Genomic DNA, 24,509 nt, shown 5'->3' with positions numbered 1-24,509 from the left:
ACTTTGTAAAACCCTCTGTTTTGTTGGGGTTTTGTTGTTTTTGGTTTTGTGTGTTTTGTTGTTGTTTTTTTTCTTTGGCAGAAAAGCTTTTATTTTTTTAATCCAAAAATATTTATTGAATAATTAGGTTGTTACTTAAGTTGTTGACCCAAGCAGGAAAATATGAATGGATATTTTAATTGTTTGGGTTTTGGACACAAGCATATTTTCCCAAACACTTAGTTATACCTAGGTCTGCTAGATCTGTTGTTCTTTCTGGGGTTTTTTGATTATTACTCATATTTAGATGTTTAGCACTGTTAAGACTGCAAAACAGTTACTGTGAAAATCATCCTAGCAATTACTTGTGAGATTTTGCTACCATTCAAGACTAAAATGTTGACTATGGTTGTGGTTTTAATTACTGAGAATACCAGATAGTCTAATTAAGAATTATTCCAACTCCAGATATTACACATACATATCTAACTAATCGTCAGAGCTTTATGAGTGAATAAGGTGGAATTATTAACATTAGAAGAGGGTGTAATGCTTAAGATCCAATATTAATCTTTGCAAATAATTTTTAGAAAGCTTTAGTTCAAAGAACTTTCTTTCAAAATACTTTCTACCATCAGTTTTGCATTCATAACATAATAATTTTATGCAAACCTTGTTTTCCTGCCTTATGAGTTACTTAACTCCTGAGCCACAGAATTAGGTCATAATCATCTTTAATTACAACATGCATGTAAACTGCCAATAGAAATTTCATGGAGTGAAGTTCTTGCTGCACTGATGAAGAATTCCAAGAAATCAAGATGGACTTATCATCTGTCTGCTCCAGTTAGTGTATTGTTTTCAGGTTCCTTATGATGAAGGTGGAAAGAACTGGAATTTAGGTAGGGTTCTATTAGAAACCAGAATGTGGGTTTTGCAAAATTTTGGCCAGTCAGAAACATATTCAAGTCAAAACCCTGTTTCTTCAGGAGTTCCCCCCCACCCCCAGAAATTTTCTGCTGGCTGTAAGATCTTGTGGACGTTTTATAATTCAATGGCCTGCCACTCACTACATTAAATACGTGTAACTGGTTTCTGAAAATTAAATATGCAATGCCGTGTTGCATGAGAATAGTAGGAAGCAGTAATAGATGAAACAGTAAATTTAAAGCTTCAATTAAAATTGTAAGAAAGTATTCTTTCCGATATATTTATCTTTGGAAAATTATGCCAAAATGTAAAATAGAAAAAAAAAGAAAGGGCTTACTGGCAAGAACCACATTATTATTGCACTATTTAAATAATCTACCCAAACATCATCAAAACTTGATTCCATGTATATTTAACCAAAGTTAGGGATTATCACTGTTCACATAAATAATCCATGGTCTCATTCTTCTTCCCCTAGAGAAGGTTGTTGTCAGACCTTGTGAATACTTAGCCTAGTATGTCTGAAACCAACCTACCAAACAATTTTTGTTTTTCCCCGAGCTTGAGCTGTTTACATGTGGGGTTTTTGTGGGCTTAATATTAATTTATTGAATCTAAAAATTTTAAAAGCATGAAAAACTTGTTCCATATTTCAAAAATAATAGCTAGAAATTTGTCTATTAGTTTCATCAAAAACTTTTATTTTATAGTTTGTACTGTTTCTATTTTCTCCATTAATGGTCTCTTTCTTCAGATTACTAAGGAACACTTCAGAGACAGGTTATCTTTTAGGAATAGGAGGAGGAAATAGGAAGATGTGATTATGCTAATGAGGGAAACACTAAGGAATAAATACAATGAAACTCTTGCAGTGAATAGAACTGAAGACTTCTGACACATAATGAACTGTGTTCATTTTCAAGATATAGCAGAGATATAGCAGATACGAAAAATAGTGATTTTCAATTGAATTAGAATGTATAGTAGTGAAGTTCATAATTCTGAGCTTCATTCCTACCAAATATGACTGCAGATCTCTCTTTCTCAAAGTATTGACATCTAGACTGAAACAAACTATGCTTTCCTGGAAACAGTCAGCAAAGCTACTGTGTAGTCTTCCACATAAATCGTTAAATAGAATTATAAAATAGATTTATCTTTTCAAATCCTACTTTTGAAGTAGTAATGACTTTGGTTATTCTGTAATAAATCATTCATCTGAAGGAAGTATTACTATGAGGAATGGACCATTGTTCTTAATCTTTACCCAACATTAACATAGTTCAGCTTTTGGTTGTTTAGTTTCCTATTTCTTGGTACTCCATTTTTCTTTTAAAATGCAGTTTGTGCTGTTTAAGATAGAATCATAGAATGTGAAGGGGTTGGAATGGACCTTAAAGATCAGCTGGTCCCAACCCCCTCTGTCATGGGCAGGGACACCTCCCACTAGACCAGGTTGCTCAAGGCTTTATCTGACCTGGCTTTGAACACTGGCAAGGCATCCACAACTTTTTTGGGCAACCTGTTTCAGTGTTTCTTCTCCCTCACAGCAAAAAAATTCCTCCTGATATGTAACCTAAATTTCCCCTCTCTCAATTTGTACCCATTATTCCTTGTCCTGTCATTACAGGCTGTTGTAGGAATGGTTCTCCCTAGTTCAGTGCCCCCACCGAGACTCTCCCAATCCACACATCCTCTCTTGCTCCCACTTCCTCTCCCCCTTTCCACTGCACAGGGATGTAATTGAGAATTGGAGGCACAAAAGGTGAAGATTGTGGGTTTTGATAAGAACAATTTACTGTAAACATCAATGAGATAAGAAGATGAACAGTAACAGCAGCAATGTTAATAACAAAAGTGTGCAAAAGAGTGATTCGCATCCAGAGATTCTCTCTGTGGAGCCTGCTACAATGAATTAGTGCCAGATGGCTTCCCCCCACCCAGTTTCTGACTGGAAGGAACACCCTTCTCCAAGAGAGTCCTTTTTCCCCCACCCCTGGCAATGATGTGAGGGCCCTATCACATCTGAGTCCTGGCTGTGCCCCTCCCAGCTATTGCACAAAATTTAACACTGCCCTGGCTGAAATCAGAACACAGAAAAAGAGTCCCTCCCAGCTTCTCTGTAGGCCCCCATTAGATACTGAAAGGTTATGAGGTCTCCATATAATTTGCTCTTCTCCAGGCTGAACATCCCCAACTTTCTCAGCCTGTCTTTGTAGGGATGGTGCTCCAGTCCTCTAATCAACTCTCTGACTCTCCTCTGGACTTGCTCCAGCAGTTCCATGTCCAGAACTGGGCACAGCATTCCAGGTGGGGTCTCACAAGAGCAGAGTAGAGGGGCCTAATCACCTCCTCTGACCTGCTGGCCACACTCCTTTGGATACAGCCCAGGATTTGTTTGGCCTTCTGGACTGTGAGCACACATGGCTGGCTCATATTGAGTTTGCCATCAGACATCACCCCCAAATCCTTCTCCGCAAGGCTGCACTCAATCACTTCTCTGTCCAGCCTTTAGCTGTGTCTGGGATTTGCTTTGTTGAACTTCATGAGGTTTGTATAGACCCAGGTCTCAAACTTCTCTGGATGGTATCCCTTCCCTCCAGCACGTCAGCTGCACATGCAAGGTGAATTACTCTCTCCTAAGTACATGTGGTGCTACTTAATTTGTAAGCTGGTAGCTACATGTTCTGTCTCAGAAAAAAATTTACATCTGTGTCTACAGTATTACTTGAGTCATTGAAAGAGAAGGTATCTGGTTTAGAAGCAAATTAATACTGCTGGGGGAAAAAGGAAAAGGTAAATTTTATGCATGGATGTTTACTGTAGGTGATCAGTCTGTTTAAAGATAGAAAGAATCAGGCTGAGCCACTGAGTTGGTCAAGCAGAACCAAAAATGCTTTTGAGTGGCATATATTATCTCAGCAGCAAGCTAACTTGTCCCTTTCCCTTTTTTCTCCTTGGGTCCTCATAGCCACTTTCTGAAGAGAATTGAACTTTTTTTATGTAAATATTAATGCAAAGCTGTGATCCCATATAAATTCCCAGAGGCCAAATCGTCAAGACTGAAAACAGGTGTTCTAAACCATACTGCTTCAATCTGAAGTACCTTGTCTCCACTCTTCCTCCTCCTTTTGTTACCCCTCAGAAACTCACATAGTGGATTTGATTTCTGAGATGCAGTATTTGCTAGTGTTAAGCCACGACTACAGTTTTCACCCAACAGATTTTTCCTTTTATGCAAAAGAGAGAAATTTGTGCCAATGTCTGTCTTGTATACAGAGCCATGGTTCTGCTAGATTCTCACAGCTAAGCTAATACTGTTAGATATAAGGCCCAGAATATGGTCAGCCTGATTTAGATGGGCTTGTCCTTTAAAAAGGCTAAGGAAGAGAAAAAGCAGTTGTAAGTTGCATTTTAAGTAGGAAGATCGTGGCAAAAGAAATACATGTATTTCTGCTAGTAAAGGTCTGTGCCAGTTGTTCATTTAATGGGGAATGTGTGGATGGGTGCAGAATAGCAGGGAAGAAAATGAGAGTGAGGTGTGGTGTCACATTTCTCCCAAACTTGACTTGTTAGAATAGTTTTGACAGCAGGCATTGACATAGTTTGGGGTAGTTAAATACATGGCTGTGAATCTTTTATCCATGGACTGAGTAATAGAAAATAAAATACAGACTTAGAACAGAGTGTAGTGTCCTGAAGACGAGTCTGAAAAGGCACAGACATGTTCATTCTTGCCATCTGTGATCCAATGAGATTTTAATTAGATGAAGTTCTGTAGAAACAGCTTCTATGGGAGAGTTCCTCTGTAGGCTATAGAGCAAACTCATTTACTGTCATGGCTTGAATCATCTGAATGGATTTCCTGCACCACTGTATTCTGTCCATTTACTTCTAGTCTGCCAGAGAACCTCTGCAGACCATCACTCTTAGGGACAACTCTGCACAGCCTAGAGGAAAACACCTCCAAAAACATAGATTTGGGATGAAACTATGTCTCTAGCATTTCCTTTAGATGCCCTCTGCTTCAGGTTCTTTCAGAAAGTGTGTTCTGAAATACCTGATTGCTCCCACAATTTGCACAGGAAGGGTTTAGTGCTTGATTTACTGCTGTGGGTTCTTGATATGCTTTTGTGTATTTTGCCTTTATTTATATTGCCTTAGTTGCTTGTTCATGGCAGCAAGAAAGAATGTTAAATACAAAATAAAAGATTTTTAAGGCAAGTAAGCCATTTTGAAAAGGAAAATATGTACTGTATTGCAATTTTCATTTCTATGATCATAAAGCAAAAAAAACCTTTAGAAAATCCATGCTTCTGCAGTTGTCATGGACTAATGTTCTCTTCTTCTGGTGGGCTGTATCTCAAAAATAGGGGTAGAATTAGAACATGGCAATAAAATTGAACACCATTGGTGGCACTGTACAAATGAGCCCATTTTTTTTGTACTATCATCTGTTCTTGTGAACAGAAAATATTCATAAATATCTGAAACGTTGGGGTATTTTACTTTAAAGCAAACACTGCCCTAATAATGCTATATTAATATATTAATGTTTAAGCTCTTCAGTCTGGAGCAGTGGCATGGCTCACACCATGCCTGTTCCAGCACCAGCTTTTCTGCATCTTAATACAGAGGCAGTGATGACAGTGCAGAGCTATTTGGAACTTCTTGGGAGATCTGCCCATGCATAACAAGTGGTTGAGAGATTTAGAAGTGGACAAAGATGAGATCAGCAGTCTCCTCAGCTCCTCCATACTCCAGCCTTCCCTGGTTTGCTTCTCCCATTGACATGTCTGTAGCAAGTTCCCAATGTGTGTTGCCACTCCTCCTTTGCCAAGTGTCTCCTGCCTGTTTTCCCAGCCTCCACTTCTTCCTCCTGATGCTTCATCCCCTTGTGTCACCAGCTCCTGCACTTCCTCCTTGCATCTGCCACTGATCCCCTCATTTCTTCAGTACTGCTACTTGTTACATCACTAGGATGGGGAAAGAAGGGCAAGGAGTAAGCTGAGAGAGTGTGTGAGATAGACAAAATGAGGTAGTGGCAGTGAGATCTGCTTCAAAAAGATCTAGTTTCTAGTTCCTCCTTTGTTACATGCTTGAAAGTTTGTGGGAATGAAGTAAGGAAGCTGTCATAAGCAGTACTGTGGAGTGTTGAGAGTCTGTCACCATGGACCTGGGAATTCTCATGAGTTGCCATATGAGATGAACAGCTGTTCAAATGTCTCCAATTGTGTGCTCTTCTTTCCTTGGTACTCATACTAAAAAGCTGTGCTTTAATATATGAAAGGCTATGTGATGAGTCCTTTTTAAAACACATCATAAGAATTTTCAGTTAGGCTTCCTGGATTTCAATGTAGTGGATACTTTAATTCTCTAACTCTAAAACAAGGATAATTTTCTGTGTTTAGGTATCTTGAAAATATTAAAAATCTTAGCCTAATTTTTATAAGAGGTCAGTCTTCTGTAATAGCACTTTAGGGAATTCTACTCTACCATTCTTTGGAATGGTTCATTTTTTATTATAGTATTAGTGTATTGAGAAGATTCTGTAATATTTACTCAAAAAGGTGGATAAAAATGGTTCATCATTCACACAGGATTTTCTGAAAAAGATTTTGTTTTGACTACAAGCAGAATGAATTCATGATTGTGTATGGCAAGGAACCACAAGGTTATAAATGCTGAAGGAAGTATTAATTACTTAGAGTCATTCCCTTTACAACACTCCCTTGTATTTTCATATCAGTGGTATTCTATTTCCTTCTTTTGTGTTTACTTTTACCATTGACTTAGTCTCAAGTTTATTACTGTATTTACAAGGATTTTGTGTGTGAAGTAGATGCTTTTTCTTCCTAGCCCTGCCAATGCTACATTATTGTATTCTAATAGGCTGACTTTTGTCTAACTAACTAATCCAGCAATCTGTGTTTTTACAGCAGACTAATTCTAATGACTAATGTTTGAACATGGTTGTTGTGGGCAGTGTAAATGAATGAATTCAGTAAGTCAATGGGAGCTTGATCCTGTTTATTCTAAGTCAGCAGAAAAATAATATTAAACTAATAAAATAATCTGTCCCTGAAGACTCAGGAAGGGCATTCACATTTCCTTATGGGAATTCTTTCATTAAGTTTGAGACCTGTTTGAATTAGGTTTGTTTGTAGAGGGAGCTAGTTGTACAGAGACCCTCTGATTACTTTGGAAATGGGAGAATTTACTTTTACTGATTTGGGGAATCTTTTTAGCCCTGAATTACAAAATAACCTAGAGTGATTTGAATTGTTTTTGAATGAAACTTGCAGGCTTTAAAAAGACAGGTTTTTTTGTGAATACTATGCAATAAGAAAGCTTTACAGAATGCTGCTTTTTCACTTGTAGCAGTGCAAATAACATTTCTTTTAAAACAATGTGTGTTTTAAGCTGTCTTCAAGCAGATTCATAACTTCTTGTTTCTACACATACCTGAAAACTTTTATTTGGAAGTAGCTTTTTTTTTTTTATAGCAGGGCACTGTTTCCTTGTTTGTAACCACATAGGAGTTAACATTTTATGGCTGATAGACATTCTTTTTCAAACGAGGTATATTCTCTCCTTATTCAGGAAGCTGGTGGGTTTTCTATGCACATGTGTTGGCCCCATTGTCTATCGTCTTTTTACCTTCCTGCTTTTTTTGTTTCTTTTACAGATGTCACCAGGCACCAGTAAGTCAGCAGACCTGAAATTTATCTCCAAACATGACACAGATAGAGACTTACCCACAACACAGTAAGCAAGAAATGCTTAAAACAATTTGCAGTGTTATTGCTACAACTGTTGTTTGAAAACTGTGAGAAATGTTGGAAGGGTTATTTTTTTCAAGCAAAACAAGAAGTTAGCTTTAGGGTGATCAGTGAGAGAGTGCTTCACACCCAAAATGTGAAGGAAATAACAGTTCATATACATATGCACACCCCCAGAAGAGCAAGGACTATAATGTACATGACAATCAGAACTCAGAGATATGTGATTGTTCACTGGCATCCCTTAGCTATGTATTAGGATTTATTGCTGCAGACTAAAAGCTATTTTTGCTCCTTCTAAAAGTTAATTGATGTAAATTCCAAAAGGTTTTCGCATTCTAAGAAGATGCCAGCAGCACCTTTGATGGTGACACTTGCATTTCTTAAAAATTGCAGTTCTCTGTTGTGTGAAAGCTGTAAGCAGATAAGAGCTCAGCATTTTGAATGGGAGCTTCCACAATATCTTTAGCTTTTGCATCCATTTTTGCCTCAAAAATTGATGTCTGAAAATACTTCCCCTGTTTGCCATTGTGTTTGTCACCTGAGCAAAGTTATTTCACGGATCATTTTCCAGACTGGTTCCCTCCTCTTATAAATAATCTGTATGTTATGCTGTAGATGCAGATACGTACCTCATTTTAACCTGCCTTTAAATCTAAATTTTGTATCTCTAGCTGCATCTAGATTTGAAAATAAATTGTGAATTGAATGTTTAGCCCTTGAGTATGATGAGGAGTGGGCTGAGCAACTACACATTGACAGAATTCAGTGTTGAATTTTGAACACTACTATTCTAGTAGTATATACATTAAGGAAGGAAATGCCTTAAAAGCACAGTTACTTTGACGGTTGATACAGTCTGTTAGAAGTCAGTATCAAAAATTTGGGATGACTCAACTCCATTGGTAGGACTTCAGGAAACAGTTATTTTGAGTGACCTTTCCAGGGCATCCACAGAAAAATGTGGAACCACAGATTTAAAATGTGGAATGACAAATTATTTAAGAAAATTCAAGAATTTTGAGTCATACCAAATACAAATGTTCATTTTAGTGGAAACCAGGGCTATTCTGAGAAGATGTTACACTGAAGTATTAGAGCCCAAAAATCACTTCAGTTACATTTCAGAAAGGCAAGAGAAGACATCTACATGCCTGAGTCACTGAAATATGCGCCCTCATCCTGAGCAGGGAGCAGGAGCATCACAGAGATTCCAGCCTGAATTCATGCATGCTCCATGTCATAGCACTTCATAGCAGTGACCACATGTACCAGGTTTTTTTTTTCAGGAAAGACTACAAGCTGTTGCCTTATTTTGAGCTAGAAAAGGATCCTCTGACACTGCTGATGCCACTAGTTTGAAAAACTGTCAGTAATGTTTATACGTATTTATACAGCATACATCAGGTAATAAAACAACTCAGAAACAGGGCTGCCTATTTTTCACGAAAACTCTTACTTCACTGTTACCAAAAACATGACCTGCCAGGACTCTAGTTTTCTTACTCACTGCAGTCAATGTGTCTTGAAATATCCTTAGAAATTTACATACATGCAAGTGTTGTTATCTTAAATGGAAAAGGTTTATATTTCAGCATCTAACAGCAGTATCAACATGACTGGAGATCCAGTCCAATATGTATTTAAATAGTTGCTACACCTAAAACATGCTGTTATTTTCCTGTTTTCTGTCAAAATGCACTTAATATTCACATCACATTGACGTATATGATACGAAATTTATTTACTGCATAATTCCTAAGAATCAAGTGGTTGCCAAGTACACACTTTCAGTATGGAGAAGTGAAACTTTAACACCTGCACAACTCACTAAGCCAAATGAATGATTGCTAGTTTGCTTATTAGAACAGTGTTGTTCACTACAGCCACAATACCTGTTGTAAAAGAGCATGGATGACAAGTCCTTGAGAAATGTCTGTTTCTTGAGAATTTCTGGGTGGATAACAAGGTCTTGCAATAAGAAAACAAATTTTATACAAGATGGTAGTTGACCTCCATCTTAGCCAAGCAGTTGACATGTTTTCTGCAGACTCTAGAAGAAATGAGAAATGATGCTAAGAGATTTTACTCTTAAGTTTTGATACATCATCACATCTGATGTTCAAATAATAAAAAGACAAAAGCAAATAATAAAAAAACAAAAGCTGAATAATTGTGACTTTGTACCCTCGTTTCCTCATGCAGCAATACTCCTCAAATTGTTCTAGGGATGCTAACACAGAGGGTCTTAGACTCCCAAACCTTTTCCTGAGGATGTTCCCAGTACTACAGCTGCAGCAATGCACATATTCATAACATACATTTTATGTTATGTATGTTGCAATATGTATGTATGCATGTATACAGTTTAGCTTTAAAAAAAGGTTCCAATTACAGGCAGGTATTCATCAGTTCATTAGCAAGGCTGATGTGTAAACATTTTCATCTGTAAAATCTGATTACATTAGGAGAGTATCATCAGCTGTGCAGCACTTGTAACACCATTTTGTGGAAAAGACACACATTACATTCTTCAGTCTTGATTTATCCATTTGCTGATGTGCTTCAGCAGCATTGAACAGTTCAGATCATAAACCAAGACCCTTTGTGCTAGACACAATATGAATTTTGCATAAAGACAGTACCTTTTTTTGAAGGGTTGGAGATGAAGTATTGTTACATATTTGTAGTTAAATAAAGTTATAGCTTCTGCCAAGAGTGGGAATTCATGGTAGAAGTAGTGTAACATCTGCATAAACCCTGCCATCATGTGCAAAACCAGTTAGAGGCATCAACTGCAATGCAGGAGCCTGGCTGATCCATTTGGCATTGTATGAAGGCTGATAAGCATAAATATACATTAAAGTGATTTCTGACTCTGTCCTCGTTCAGGTGAATTAAAATGGAAAAATTAATTTTAAATTAATTTAATTAATTTTTTTAAATTAATGCACTTTGACTGCCTGTCTTATTATTGTTGCATAAATAAACCAGGAATCTCTCCTTAATTGTAAGTATTTTGGTCTCTGAGCTTAGGAAAGTGAAAAAAAACAAACAAGTGCAATTGCTTTTATGAGGGGAGGAAACTGGTAATTTGTATTTTTTAATTTCATCTGTTGTCTATTGATCAAGACAAGCTGGTTTTTAAGATCATGAGCAGTTTTTTTCAAAGCAATGCTACGATAAAAAGTAGTCTAGTGGAGCGGTCTCATATTTTGTCTTCATGGTTTTTCTCTTTGTTCTGCTGTGGAACAGTAGTTTTTGTAGTTGTTTCAGCATTGTGCTCAAGAGGACAGGCAGACAATTGCTCTAACACATCAGCTGTAGGTGGAAAAAGCTCTAAATTTGGGCTAACTTTGTGTTTCTTTTGCTCTTTTTATATCCACCTTCCTCTAGAGGTACAAAGAAAAAGAAGAAAAGGATACAAAGGAATGAGAGAGAAAATCAGCACAACTTAATGAGTGTCGATACTCCTCTGTCATCAGTTACAACTAATGGTGTTGAAAACGAACCTACATCCCGTGGGGATGTGGAATTGAAGAAGAAGAAGAAAAAGGCAGTGAGAGGCTCAAACTTAAGCACAAATGGAAGGACAAATATTGCCTTTGAGCCCGAGTGCCATGACGCAGAGGCATAATTTATTTCTGAATACTGGGGCAGTGTTCATTACACACGTTGAAGGCTGCAATTATGATCTCTCTTCTAGGATTAACAACAAACAAATTAAAATACTTAAATATGCAAAATGGTACCAGTTGTGACTTATCAATGGTGCAAACCTGTTTTGGATGACTTTTGCCCTGGGTTCCATGAAATCAACAGAACTTGGAGGTTCAGCTCCTCGCTGGAGTGGAAAAGAACTGAAACTGTCAAATACAATGTTTCCTAATTTGATATCTGATTAAACTGCCACTTAGGCATTTATATAGGCTGTAGGTCAATCCATTGGGAGCCAAGAATCGAGTGAAAAAGAGTGATCTAGAGCAAAACAAGTCCAGCCACTAGGTAAGTTCTTAAATTAGCATTTCAAAGTGTGCTATAAGTAAAATAGAAGAGTGTTCATAATGGTAAAATACCAAAGGAGTGCTGATACTAAGGTTTATGTGAGCTTTCAAAAACACAAGCTTTCAAAAAATAATTTTCTGGCATCAAATATCTGCTTGGACTGCATTTTGCAGCTCTGAAAGGGAATTGTGGAGTAACTACCTATGCAACTACACTGTCTTCAGTAGGACTACATGTTCTTATCAAAATAAATTAGTGTTGCAAATTCTAGGCAGTTGTATTTTTCAAATAAGGTGTGCTGCATATAGTGAAGATTCATTGCAGTTTTGTCAGATTTCCTGGCTGCTTTGGCAGCAGTCTTGCCAAATATACTTTCTTTTGCCTGGGTGAAATATTTCATATCCAACTATGCTGTTTGTTTCACTTGTAATACTTATTCACTTGTAAGCATCATTGATCTATTTTTTTACTTGAGTATTATTTTGTGAACTTTTACTAATGGCTTCACTAATTATCTATCGTGTTAAATAATTTATATTTTGTATTAAACAAAACACTTTCTATCAGTTAGTGTTGGTATTTTTTCTGGCTGATGATGTCCAGTTTATTTTTACTCTGCTAGGAAATTCTTTCTCCTCCCCCTCTGAAGCAATAAATAACATAAAATTAGAAAGCCCTTATTTAGTAGACAGGGCACTTGATTCCATTAAAAAAAGAAGTGAAAATAACAATGCTGGGCACTGATGTGTGAAATGCACCCAGATGCAGAGGACTAGTTGCTGTATATTGTAATATCTTCCTTGCACTTGTTTTGAAGCCAGAAAACTCTGTAAACTTCTTTCTTTCCAGTAAAGCACAGCAGCAAATCCTCTCTTTTCATGCCACTGGTAGTTGTTTGCCAGCAGCCCTAACTTTGCTCTGCCTAGAGTATGTGCATGAAGCCCTGCCCTAAATGGGCCTTGCATATGTGTGCTGGAAACTTGGTAATGTCTCTTTCCCCAGTCAGAGGTGATGTAAAATTACCTCAGTCCTGGGGCTGTCTGATTCTGTAAAGGCTCCCCACCTCTTATGTCCCTGCAGTGTGTCCCAGCTCATCATCCTGTGTGACATGTGGCATTTAGAGATTTTATAAAGGGGAAAAATCTTGGCATCTTACATTTCTCAAAATGTCCTGGGTCACATTTAAAACAAGGGCAGAGCGTGACATCAGGCTCCACGTCAGGGAGAGCTGAGCAGTAGCCAAGATCTGGGAGCTCATTGGAAAGCATTGTAAAATGTTAATTTGCCATTGTCGACACTGAAGACAGAAATAACACTTCAGATAAACACCACAGAGAGATGGTAGTTCTAATCAAAGGCACAGCACCTCCTTTCATGCTTGCGAACTAGGGCTCCAATTATGTTCACTGCTCTGAAGCTGAATAGAGCTGCTTTGCCACACTTTCCAAATTGAGAGGAGAGGCAGCAGTAGTGTCTTCCAAGGCACAGTTCCAAATAACAATTAAGCAGAAGGAATCAGATAAGAGCCAAACATGAAAATGCAGGAGTTGAAAATAAACTTTTCATAATGTTTTCTTGCAATTGCAATAGCTTTTGTTTTGCTTCTATAATTTTTTTTCTTCCCCACCACATGGTTGGTTAGAGACTTCTTTTCCTTTATACACAGTGTCACCCTGGTGCTAGTTTTCTGCATTCATTTAACAGAAAAGGAACAAAAATATCTGAAAATTTAAAAAAGTCTATGATCCCTCAGTAGTAAAATTAGAGCCTTCACCCTAAAATCTCTTTAACAAATTATGAGCGTGGCACAATGGCAAAGACAGTTTTTACCTTTTGTTCAGAAATACAGCTGATACATTCATTTTAGAAGAACTGCTTTTTTGGTATTAGTAGAGTCTTTATTCTTCAGACATTGCTGTTAGGATTTTAAATTTATCAAAAAAAAAAAAAAGATAAAACTTTAAAATGCTTTAGATTAGTGTAATGGTTTAAAAAGAAGTTTTTCATTTAAAAGATTTATATAATGCTCCTTGTTTCTTATGCAGTCTACATATTTTCTAAAATTACTTTACAGTGAATATCATGTACCTTTGATGAATACTGCCTAAGTACTTAGAGGACTTAAATTTCAGTGGAAGAAAAGAATTCCAGAAGAATTCAGATATCCTACTGAAAATTTTCCTTTTTTATTAGATGAAGCATTGTGAGTGTCCTGCAAAATTGCTCCCTGAGCCATGATGTGTGAATTAAAATGCAAGGGTTGTAAAAGTCTCTGTGAGACTCCTTAGAGGGTGTTCATTGACATGAGTTCATTGCTGGAATAAACCAGATAAAATATTGCTTTAAAAAAGTGTGAATATTAGATATTTATGGCTGCCTGGTGATAGCAGCATCGTGGGTCTCTCATTGTTCTGGTGTTAGTAGGTTTTGTGTGTGTGGTTACACCATAGATATGCTATTATGTTTTTATGATAGGGCAGAGATATTGAGAACTGTGTGTAAATCAGCAACGCAGAAGAAAGTGTGTGGCCGTGTTTTTCCTGTGTTTCCCAATAGCCATCAAATTGCATTTAGTTTTTTCCTAAAAATAATTTGAGGAACAGACATCATAAAACATAATAAGTGTATTTGTAGCATCACTTAATTCAGAAGGCAGTAGGGGATGGATCACAGTCAAACAAGGGCTAATGAGAACACAGAGGAACATGACAACCGAAAGTCTCTGTTGACTAGTGAACTAAATCTGCCGGCTGGACGCAATTGTCTGAGGGAGAATTGAATGTCAGGATCATTTAGGGTTAACAATGGCCCATTACAAGCAAAAGCAGACAGCTATGAAAAATAGCCGGCATGGTAGTCATTCTGCAGGGACCGTGGATGCAAACTTGATAATGAGGCACTTCATTCACTACATCCTTCTGCTCTAATTACTCAGGTGAATAGGAAATACTTCGTTTAAGGCGGGAACAGACTAGAGCAAAAACACTTGTTTGGTAAACACAAAGAGTGATGGGGTTTTTTAATGATCCTTTTCCAGCACGTATGAAATTAGTATGTATGCAGTGCAACCTATTTTATGGATGTGGAAATTGGGAGGGGATAGAAGTATTTTCTGACTAGTGGAGGGAGGCCAGGAAGATTCATGTGAAGGTTGGTACTCCAGGGTTTTTCCTTTAACATTCTGTTCGATGTCCATACAGAATATTTCCAATAAATTAACTTACAGATGTACACCTGCACTTGTAAAAATATACTGTGTTAGTTCAAGCGGGTTTATTGCTTGGAGTTTAGCGTACATGCTTTAGGAACAAAACTGCTGCATGTAGGGAATAGAAACAAGAGGAGGTCTGAGAGAGGGAAATAAGCAACTTGAAAAGAAAGCTGCTGGTTGGGGGAGACTTGCAAAAATGTGGCAATTAGAAATTGGAACTTAAGAAGAAGGAACAGAAGATAGCATGTAGGTGTGTTATAGGAGAGCTTTGGTTGCTTCAGTCATGTTTTTCAGACTTTAGAAATTCAGATATTTAACCACTTCACTTTTTAAAACATTTGTTTTGTGCCATTTGCAGAAACTTTCTGGATGAACTTTCAGAACCTATGAACAGCATTCTGTGTCTCTCCAGCTCTTAGCTCTCTGGTGTTCTAACCCTGAGCTACAGCCTACAAAGTTCCACATAGTCTATGAATTGCAGAGCTTTCATTCCCTAGTTTCTGGTACAGGTTTTCAGGAGGCATGTTTATAGTTGCTGTCTGTTGCGATAGGCACCTCTGCCTTGATTCACTCCTCTCCAGCCTCTTCATCTGGTGCAAAACAGCTGCAGCAGAGATTGGAACTTCAAGAATCAAGCTGCTCTTTCAAACATTTAATGTCATATGATCCTTTTCTTATGTGTTCTGCTCACAGTGGTCTTTTGTTCATCTGTTGTGTGCAGGTTGCTTGCTGCCCTCCCCTTCAGGAGGGTTTGTTTACCAGCAGTGGGATGTTTATGTAGAGTCCCAGTCCTGCAAGCTGCTCGGAGTAGATGGACCCGTATACTCCAGCAAAATCAGCAAGGAACAAGCTTTGAGCCACAACATCATGGCTGCAATTAGTGTACACTAACTTTAAAGGCTGGGAAAACATTTTCTCTCTTGCAGTCATAGATGAAGATAGCAGCTCTGCATTTCATATAAAACTTTGTCCACCTGATTGTTTGTGAGGACTTTGTCAAGCCAAATGAATTTTCACTGTTTGGCTGCGACAAGCAAGGTTACAAGTCCTGTGTAATGCTCAAATGCAAACGATCAGCAGAAACTGCAGATGCCATTTTTAGCAGAAAAAATGTTTCCACACCGGTAAAGCAATATCAGTAAAATCTATGTTCTGAGCAGACTTCAAATTTTTGTTGCATTTATATCACCTACAAAGGCAGGGAGTGTAATAAACTAGTGTGTAGCAGCTGTAAATTTTCTGAGGATTTATCTAACCACAAATACATCGAAATGGGGAAATAGGTCTATATTAAACTGTGCAAGATGCTGCTGGAACTCAGCCACTTCTGCAACATCCTGTAATTAATTTATTATGACAGGTCTGGCAAACTGAAACACCCAATACGCTTGCGACAGACTGTTATGATATAGCTGTTTGAAAACTCTGTAGTCACATCAAATGCAGGTATTAAAGGAAAAAGAAAAAAGAAGGTAGCCCAGTATTACCATTATTTCTCTGTTACAAAGAAATTTTTCACCGGACTCACATTCACCAGCATCCTGGAGTGCAAATGGCAGAGTCTGCCTGCACTAGCTGGGAAGGAAATTGTTGCAGAATCTATTGGCTTAGATCCTACTGTTCTGGGATCAGAAGGAGAGTTAATGAAGTTCTGTGGATATATTCGACTGAGGAACCTCTTTTCACACATTTTCTGAGTCAGTGCAGGCCTAGCCATGTCTTTTGGTGATGAAGTTAGTAAGTGGAGCTGAGACATCCAGTGCTTGTTTAACTTTCTTCTTGGTCAGCTCGTATTTGTTTTTCAGCACTTGTTTAAGACTCTTGGTTTCATTAAATAACAGTGAAAGGGTTCCAATGAAGTTGTCTGTGAGTTGGAAAGAGAATTAGTACAGATTTCTCACAGATCAGGTTTTTAATATCTCTAATTCTTACAGAGGTGACTAGAACAGGTTGTTCTTGCATTCAGCTGCTTATCCCAAGCTCATTGCCTCAGCTCTTGGGTAAAATAAATACTGAATTTCATCTTTTTCTGGGGGTTATCCTCAGTGTTGGACATCCTACTGTTAATCCACAGCTGAACATAGCTAATTCAGCACTGTGAAACTATATAATTTGAAGAAAATTCTCTTTCTCCCCTCCCAAATTTTTAATAAGCAGAATAGGCTGGTTTGGTCCCATGCTTGCACTGTGTGTTTTAAGGTGCACAAGTTAAGCCTTTGCACATCCATTGCTGCAGGTGGACTGTGCACAGTACATGTAAGTTGCTTTCATTACCAAGTGTTACTTGGCAGTGCTGGTGTTTTATGGACCATAATTATTCCTTTAGTTTCACCTAAGTATTTTTATTTTGCCATTGTATTGTCAGCCTGCTTTTTTTTCAGTGTATGTCATCAGGATCTTGACACCTTTGTATAGACAGTATTTAAAGCAACTTTATGTTATGTTTCACATTCATTTTAGCACTTGATGGGGATATTCAATCATGGATGTAATAGTGACATCAGCCCAAGGCTCATTAAAATAAATGCCATCCAAAGCCAAGCTCTAGCAGCCTGCATAAGCCTATAATAAGCTTATACGGGGGTGGTTAATCCCCATTGTGGTTTGGTATAATGTCATAATAAAAAAGTGACATCAGGGAAAGGGCAGAAGGGGCAGTAAATGTGCTCTGCAGCACAGCCAAGGGCTCCTGACATCTCTCCTTAAGCAACAGCATGAGCAGAACTGGGCAGGTCCAGGTTGCAAAGGAGGGTGGCTGAAGATGGCTCTTACAGAGCCATGGACATCCTGAGGTGGCTTTCCTTGGTGAGGCACCGTGGATGTGTGCAGGCACACAGAAGCTCTAGAGCAACATGTGGCCCTGTGCTGCCTTGCTTCGCAAGGGTACAGCTTGCAGGCCCTATTCTTCATGGAAAACATCCCAGAATCAGGGCTCCCAGTTTGGACTCCAAAGCTGTTGCCTGGTTTGGATGAGAGGGAGGTGGGCTGCCCTTAGGGTCAGCAAGGGCACCCTCCTCAGGGGCTGGTGCTGAGCAGCACCAGGGCTCAGGTTCCTGCTCCCCAGGGATGAGTGCCAGTCACCCAGCCAGCACTGGGAAGGAGGGTGGAAGCTCTAGACTTTTGCTTCACACTTAGTTGAAATGGTAGCTACAGTTCTTTCTGCTTGCTGGTGTATTTTCAGTCAGGGTTAGATTTTCTCTGAAAGCAGAAAAAGCCCTCAATGGCGGCTCTTTGAGTTGAGTGTCTCTGGCATTTTGCCCTTTGTGCTCTTTGTCAACACAATAGTATGGGCTTTCAAGTCGTGTTTGGGAACCTGGGCACCTGGCTCTTGCTGAGGTTTTGACATCAGGTTTGTGGGACAAAAGTTAGAGACTTGGCTGCCTCCAGTTAGATCCCTGAGTAGCCCGAATTCACGAGGAAAAAAATTGTCTGATAATGCTGAGGTTCTGATAGTTGGTCAGGTTCTGTGTTGGAGGAAGAGACCTGAGTAAACATGGTCTAAGATACAATTTTCTGATGGTTGGTGCTATCATCTAGCAACAGCTTGATTCAGTTTACTTCATCAGGAGAGTTAGCATTTTCAACAATGCTTACTTAGCATTGATTGTTTTTTCATGCCAGTGAAATAGAAGGCAATACAGAAGAAGTAATGCTGACAGCCATTCCCAATATCACTATCAATGAAGATTTCTCCTGAACCATGATAACAAGAAGAAGAAAGATGTAACACCCAAATATCTTTCAGCCTAAAAGTACATACAAGGCCTCCACCAAACATAATATTTAATTCAGGTTGCTTGTTCTAAGGACACGTTTTGCAAGGAGAGGAAAGAGTGACTAGTTCAACACATTGGGGCTGACATTAGTCAAATACTGTCAAGGTTTGGTCTCTTTGTAAGCTGAGGTTGCTTCATTGAGTCATTTGATCTCCACCAGTTTCCCATGCTAAGATCAGAGCTGTAACATCTGTGAATGTTTTGGGTTATCTTTTTTCTTTTTTTTTTTAATGGTTTTGTTCCTTTTTTTTTTGTTTGTTTTGTTTTGAACTTGTGGTAAAATATATTGGAAATGTGTATAACTGGAAAATTCATTTGAACTGTAGGTATGCTTTTTCAGAGTGTTGCCATATTTTCCTACCACTAGAATTAGCTAAATTTAGATACTTGCTTTCTTAGGACTCAGCAATGGACCATCACAGCTTTGAAACTGAAGATGGATGTGTTTGTGCCTGCAACAGTAGCTGAATGATGGTTAACCTCACTTGCAGAATTCTGATGTGACTTGGAGTTTCTTGTCATGAGTACATCTCACAGGGTCACATTGAACCCTGTAAATTGAATAAGAACTCAGGCAGAGGGAGGCAAAGAGGATTTGCTGCCATTTGAAGCTGTGCAATACCAGCAGAGAAGTGCTCGAGCAGGGCACTGGCAGTCTCTCTGAGCAGTGCAGCAGTGTGGAAAACAGGCCTGGCTCTACGCAGATTTGTAAGCAGTGGCACATGTCACACGGGATTAAGGATCTCTGGAAGGACATGCAATTTGTGGTGCTGCTCCCATTCTCCCTCCCAGCCGCCCTCAGTTCCCTGCTGGCCTCCTGCCTCCTGTGTAGAACTCCAGCTGAAATGGAGAAACGGGATGGGTGGCAGCGTGCCAGCTGCCCGGGCATCCAGCACCACTTACTTATCTCTGATGGACACCCTGCCATCCATCCCTGGGGTGACACTTCTCCACCACTTCTTCAGGCACTTGTAGCTCAAAGAACTTACCCACTCCTGGAAAAATCTGCAAATAGTGGTATAGCTGCCTTGTTTTACACTGGCCCTTTTGAAGGCTGGCTTTTTGGTTCAGGCAGGTTGGCTGCTGATTTTCCACTATCATTACAACTTTTTTGACTAGAAAGGTGTCAGTAGAAGTAGTTTTTGCTTCTTCTGTCCTAAGGTGCTAAAGTGTCTGCTCTAGGAAGAAAAGCATTTGGAAATGCTTTGGAAAGTTAAATTTAAAGGTGTGGTCTGGGTTCTTAGTGCTGTCTGAAAACCAAGAAAACACTCTGTCAAAAGATGTTGAAATGATTATTTGTTTCCACTTTGCTGAGTTTAATTTACAGCTGGTTTTGTGAGTTTCAACTGAAATCAGATTAGTTAACTTTAATCTTAAACTTGTGTCTAAATACTCAATGACCTAATTCATTAGCTGTATTTTTGAAGTATTTACTAAAAAATACCAGCAGTGATTTTGCAAATTTTGGAAAGAATAGGATTGCATTGTCATAGGAAATATTGAAAATGTTGACAATTTTTCCCAAAGAAATTCTGTGCTTATTTAACGACTATTTTGGAGAAAAATCTTTATGAAAAATACTGACATTGGATATTCAAATGAACTCACTTATTTGGCTACAAAACTGGTCTGAGTGCATAATAAGTGACATGACTTTTGATTTCAGTAAGATTTTTGATACTGTCTTATATGATGTTTTTATTGCCAAAGGGAGGGAAATATGGTCAACTATCACAAGGAGTTGATGCATAACTAATTAAAAAAGAAAAGCTGCATTCAAAAAAAGAGTTATCCAAGTTGAGTTATCATACCAGGGAGATATTGCAACTGAGGTCTCTGAGGTCAGTTCTCTGTCACTTCTATTCACTATTTCCATTAATGAGCTGGATGATGTAGTTGTATTTATAAAATGTGTGCGTGACACCAGGAGTTTGCAGGCTCTTTGTAGGACATGACCAGAATTAAAAATTATGTTGTAAAATGGAAGTAATGGTGCAAATCAGTAAAATAGGAAGATTTGTGCTAGAGGAAGAAGGAACCAAAGACAAAAATATAAAATGGCTTTTCAGTTTCATTGCAGAAAAATGTGAAAGGTGACAGCTTCAAGGCAAACTAAGAGAATCATCAACACACTAAGTCTGTTTGGGAAAAAGGGTCACCTGAGTGATATTAGCAAAGGTGAAGTGTCTAAGATCAGATTATTGCTTCTTCCCAATTTATGCTGGTGAAGCTTCAGTAGGAATACTTTGCTTTAGTTTTGGGCACTGGTTACTGGAGCTGACAGACAAGCTGAATATGGTTCAAGGAACAGCAGTGAGCAGAACAAGAGATTCAGAAACCTATGAAAAATGTGCAAGGGATTGGAATTGTTTGTGTAGAAGAGGTAAGGATCAGGAGATACAATAGTGATGCTAAGATTTTTACAGAAAGCAAGAAGTGAGGTAGCTCTGTTTGGTAAAATCTATGCCCATGTGATTTCATTACAAAGCTTGTCTATTATTTTTACTCTCTCATGGAAATGTTTTGTTTTATCTTACAGCAATGTGATGGAGAAAAAAGAAGTATTTCTGGGTCCATTTAAATTGTATGATCGTATATTTCCTTTCTTTCTCTTTGTTATGTGTACTATTATTGGTTGCACTTTTTTCCCTCTAAAATAGCAAGTGTAAGACTCACTTAGATCAGTGTTGGTGCATAACAACCATTCTTTGAGGAGAAAATTGCAGTGAAAATGTTTTATTCATTATCTCTTCTGTCATAAATCTCTAGCTGGAGCAAAAATCTTGACCCTGAATCTTTCTCCAGAACTCGTGAGCCCATGGCTGTTCAGTTCTAATTGTGCTTCTCCAGTGATTTATGGCATGACCTTGGGTAAATTGAACCTCCACCTCAATTTCCCTGTCTTTACCTGAAGATACTAATATTTCTCCTGTGGACAGACTGAGAGTTAATCTGTGTAAGACTGTCTTGACAATGTCCAGTCCTCAAGCAGAATCTCAAAAATTTAGCTGTCACATACCTGTGACTCAGTAGTCGAAAGGTAATTGGTATTTATGGTGGGACTAAGTTTTGAGGGTTTGCAGTTTTTTTAAGTACTTCTGTAAAATCATGGTTTTCAGCCTTACGGCTTGGAAAGGCAATTTTGATTATTTTATTTTTGGGGCTGCCACTATCAGGCATGAGAGGAAAAAGCTCTGGAAAAGGCCTTTGTTTGTAAAGGTGGATTACTCAGCTGTAGTTGGACACTATAACTCATTACAATATGCTCTGCTGGCAGCTATAATAATAGAGCAAACTCCACTGGAGCTCCAAAAATCTGGGATGGGAGTCTGGCCAGAAAAACTGAAAGCCTTGAAGTATGTTCCATGGCAAGAAAAGAGAGGTTACTTCTCCCCTCAGGTTTCTTGCATTCAAAATGGTAATTACCATCAAAACAGAGAGAAAGATAAATGCTGGATAAGCTGGCAAGGAAAGGACCCAAGTTTCTGTCCTCTACAAACAGGAATGCCTGCCCAGCACATATGATGGTGTCTCAATTTGATAGGAATGGAAGTATCTTTATTTTGAAACAGGACTCATAAAAGCTATGGCCACTTAGGCTTTTGAAAAGTATGCAGACTAAATGATGACAGCAGGTAGAGAACAGTATTTCTGGTGGGTCCTGACCTCTGCACCTTCATTTCATTAATTCAGTGAGCCGTGTGTTTAAAGTAAAATAAATACTGTGGTACAGCTGGAAATGTCTCACTGTTGAACAACTTGGCCTTTTCCCTGTCCATTTCTCTTCTTTTGTGATGTCAGTTGGCTGAATGGTTTGTAATGTCCTCACATTTTGTCTTCGTGGGGGACCCTTTCTCCACAGCTCAGAATTAACAAGATTTCTGTTCAGGAAATTAGGTAGTCTGTGAATGCAACCATTTGGTGGACTGGAGGGAAATAATAGGAAATTAACTGCAACATGTTACAACGTTTCGGTTTTGTTATTTTCCCTACCTTTTCTCATTCCCACCAACTCTCTGAAAGCTCCAAATCTACTCCAAGCATTAATCACAGAAATCACTTTTTGCTTGCTAGTAAAATGTATTTTCTGCATCAGTGTTTTAGTTTCATGCTACATAGAGTACATGTGGATTTTATGGCACATGCATTGAATAGTCCCACTAGCCATTCAAATAACTTGGGGTTTGGTGTCAAATGACGGAAGCTGGACCTTTTTTCTAGAGGAGTTGCTGATGCACAGCTGAGTGCACACAATCACTGCTTTTAATTGTCCACAGCATGCTGCACACTTGTGCCTGAGAAGGCTCCAAAGTGCTGGATGAGCACTTCAGGGGCAACGTTCATCTCACACCCCTTACCCAGACCGAGCACCTTACAACTTTAAAATGTGCCAGTTCTGCAACCAGAGACGTTTCTGAGCTCCACTGCTGGGCAAGACTTGCTGGAGTCCCCGGGAGCTGTTGGGCTTCCCTGCTCTGGAATACCCTGACGAGGACTCTGGTTTAGCTCTGCCTGGGTGCTGGCAGCTGGGCTTGAGAGGGTCTCAAGCAGAATGAGCCCCAAGAGGCTCTGCCAGAGCAGTGCTGGCCCCTTGCCCGGCTCAGAGCAGGCACAGCCCTTCCAGGTGCCCCCGGGGCGCTGCCACTGCCGCAGAGTTAAAGTGCAACTCGGGAGCCTGGCTCCTCAGCCCCTGGTGCCTCGTGTAGGTCAGGCTGGCAGCACCTATTGTTCTGCAGCATTTGAAGGGCATCCAAGTTTTGGCATCATTAGATTATTGCCATGGTGCTCGGGCTGCAGATCCTGCACAATAAAAGGGGTTTTGCTTTATGTTCAATCACTATGAGCTTTTATCTGCAGCTTTCATCTAGTCTCCATTAATGAAAGAACAAATAATTCCAGGGACTAAATAGATGTTTGACCATTCAAATATATGCAAAGTGATATGATTTATAAGTGGGAGGAAGTTGTTTTTCAAGCCTAGAATTCCATTTGCTGTGGAATTTCCATTTAACAGTGTGAATCCAGTTAAATCCTGAAATTAAGAGAGCATGTTTTGTCATACTTCAGCTCCCTTTCAACTGAGGGCTCCTAATGGCTGATAGTTCTAAATCCCATTCCATTTCATTAGAGGGTGATTATCTATTAATACTATTAGCATCGCTGCAAAGAGGAAAACATCAAGCTATTATTCATGATTTGGCTGACTGAAAGAGAAGGAATAGGCTTCAACTGCAACAAGGAAGATTCAGGTAAGACACTGAGAAAGCATCATGTGAGGAACTGAGAGGTCTGAAGGAACTGGGCATCTCCACCACCAAAGAGTGTTTTCTATTTTTACAGCCAACAGAATATCCCAGACTTGCTGTTGCAGTCTCCTGGCAGGGGAAATGTTTTCCCTTCCACTGAGTCTGCACATGGCATTCTGCAGAGCGAGGGGTATAGAAGGCACGACAGCAGAGCCAGGCCAGTGTCACTCGGTGGTTGCCAGGGGATTGCATCACAGCCTGGCTTTCCAGCCCTTCCAGCCCTGCAGCAGGCTGGAGATCTTGGGCTGCAGGCTCCCCTTTCCCTGGCAATGCCCCTCAGGCCAGAGTGGGAGGTTTTGCTCAGGGCCAGGAATGAGACTGCAGCTCAAGAATCCCCAACTCCGGGCTGCTGAGGTGTTTTGAGGTGAATCTGGAAGGGCTCGGTAGCTCTGACACCAGCACTGAACTCCTGCTGTACCAGCACAACTGTCCCCTATTTTCCCCTCTTTCCTCCCAGACCTATGCATTATTCTCAGTTTACCAAAACTGCCTTATTTACAGCTACAGAGGCTTTGGCAGA

The 24,509-nt window shown here is 39.2% G+C and overlaps 1 protein-coding gene across 2 annotated transcripts in view; it reads left to right on the top strand.

Annotated features, from left to right (window-relative positions):
• The window catches only part of AHI1 (Abelson helper integration site 1), an 88,983-nt gene extending 76,722 nt beyond the window's left edge, over window positions 1-12,261 (top strand). Inside the window, exons 24-25 of one of the 2 annotated variants that reach the window (XM_079298873.1) lie at window positions 7,598-7,677; window positions 11,088-12,261. In XM_079298873.1, the coding sequence (XP_079154999.1) occupies window positions 7,598-7,677; window positions 11,088-11,328 (321 nt within the window). In that variant the 3' untranslated portion in view covers window positions 11,329-12,261. The remainder of the gene's footprint in view (window positions 1-7,597; window positions 7,678-11,087) is intronic. The other variant, XM_079298874.1, reaches the window with a different exon arrangement.
• Window positions 12,262-24,509: the final 12,248 nt, after the last annotated feature.

This window comes from Erithacus rubecula (genome assembly GCF_903797595.1).
Source record: "Erithacus rubecula genome assembly, chromosome: 2".
NCBI lineage: Eukaryota > Metazoa > Chordata > Aves > Passeriformes > Muscicapidae > Erithacus > Erithacus rubecula.
The sequence above is the reverse complement of the archived record's forward strand: the minus strand, read 5'-3'. Positions and strand labels throughout refer to the sequence as shown.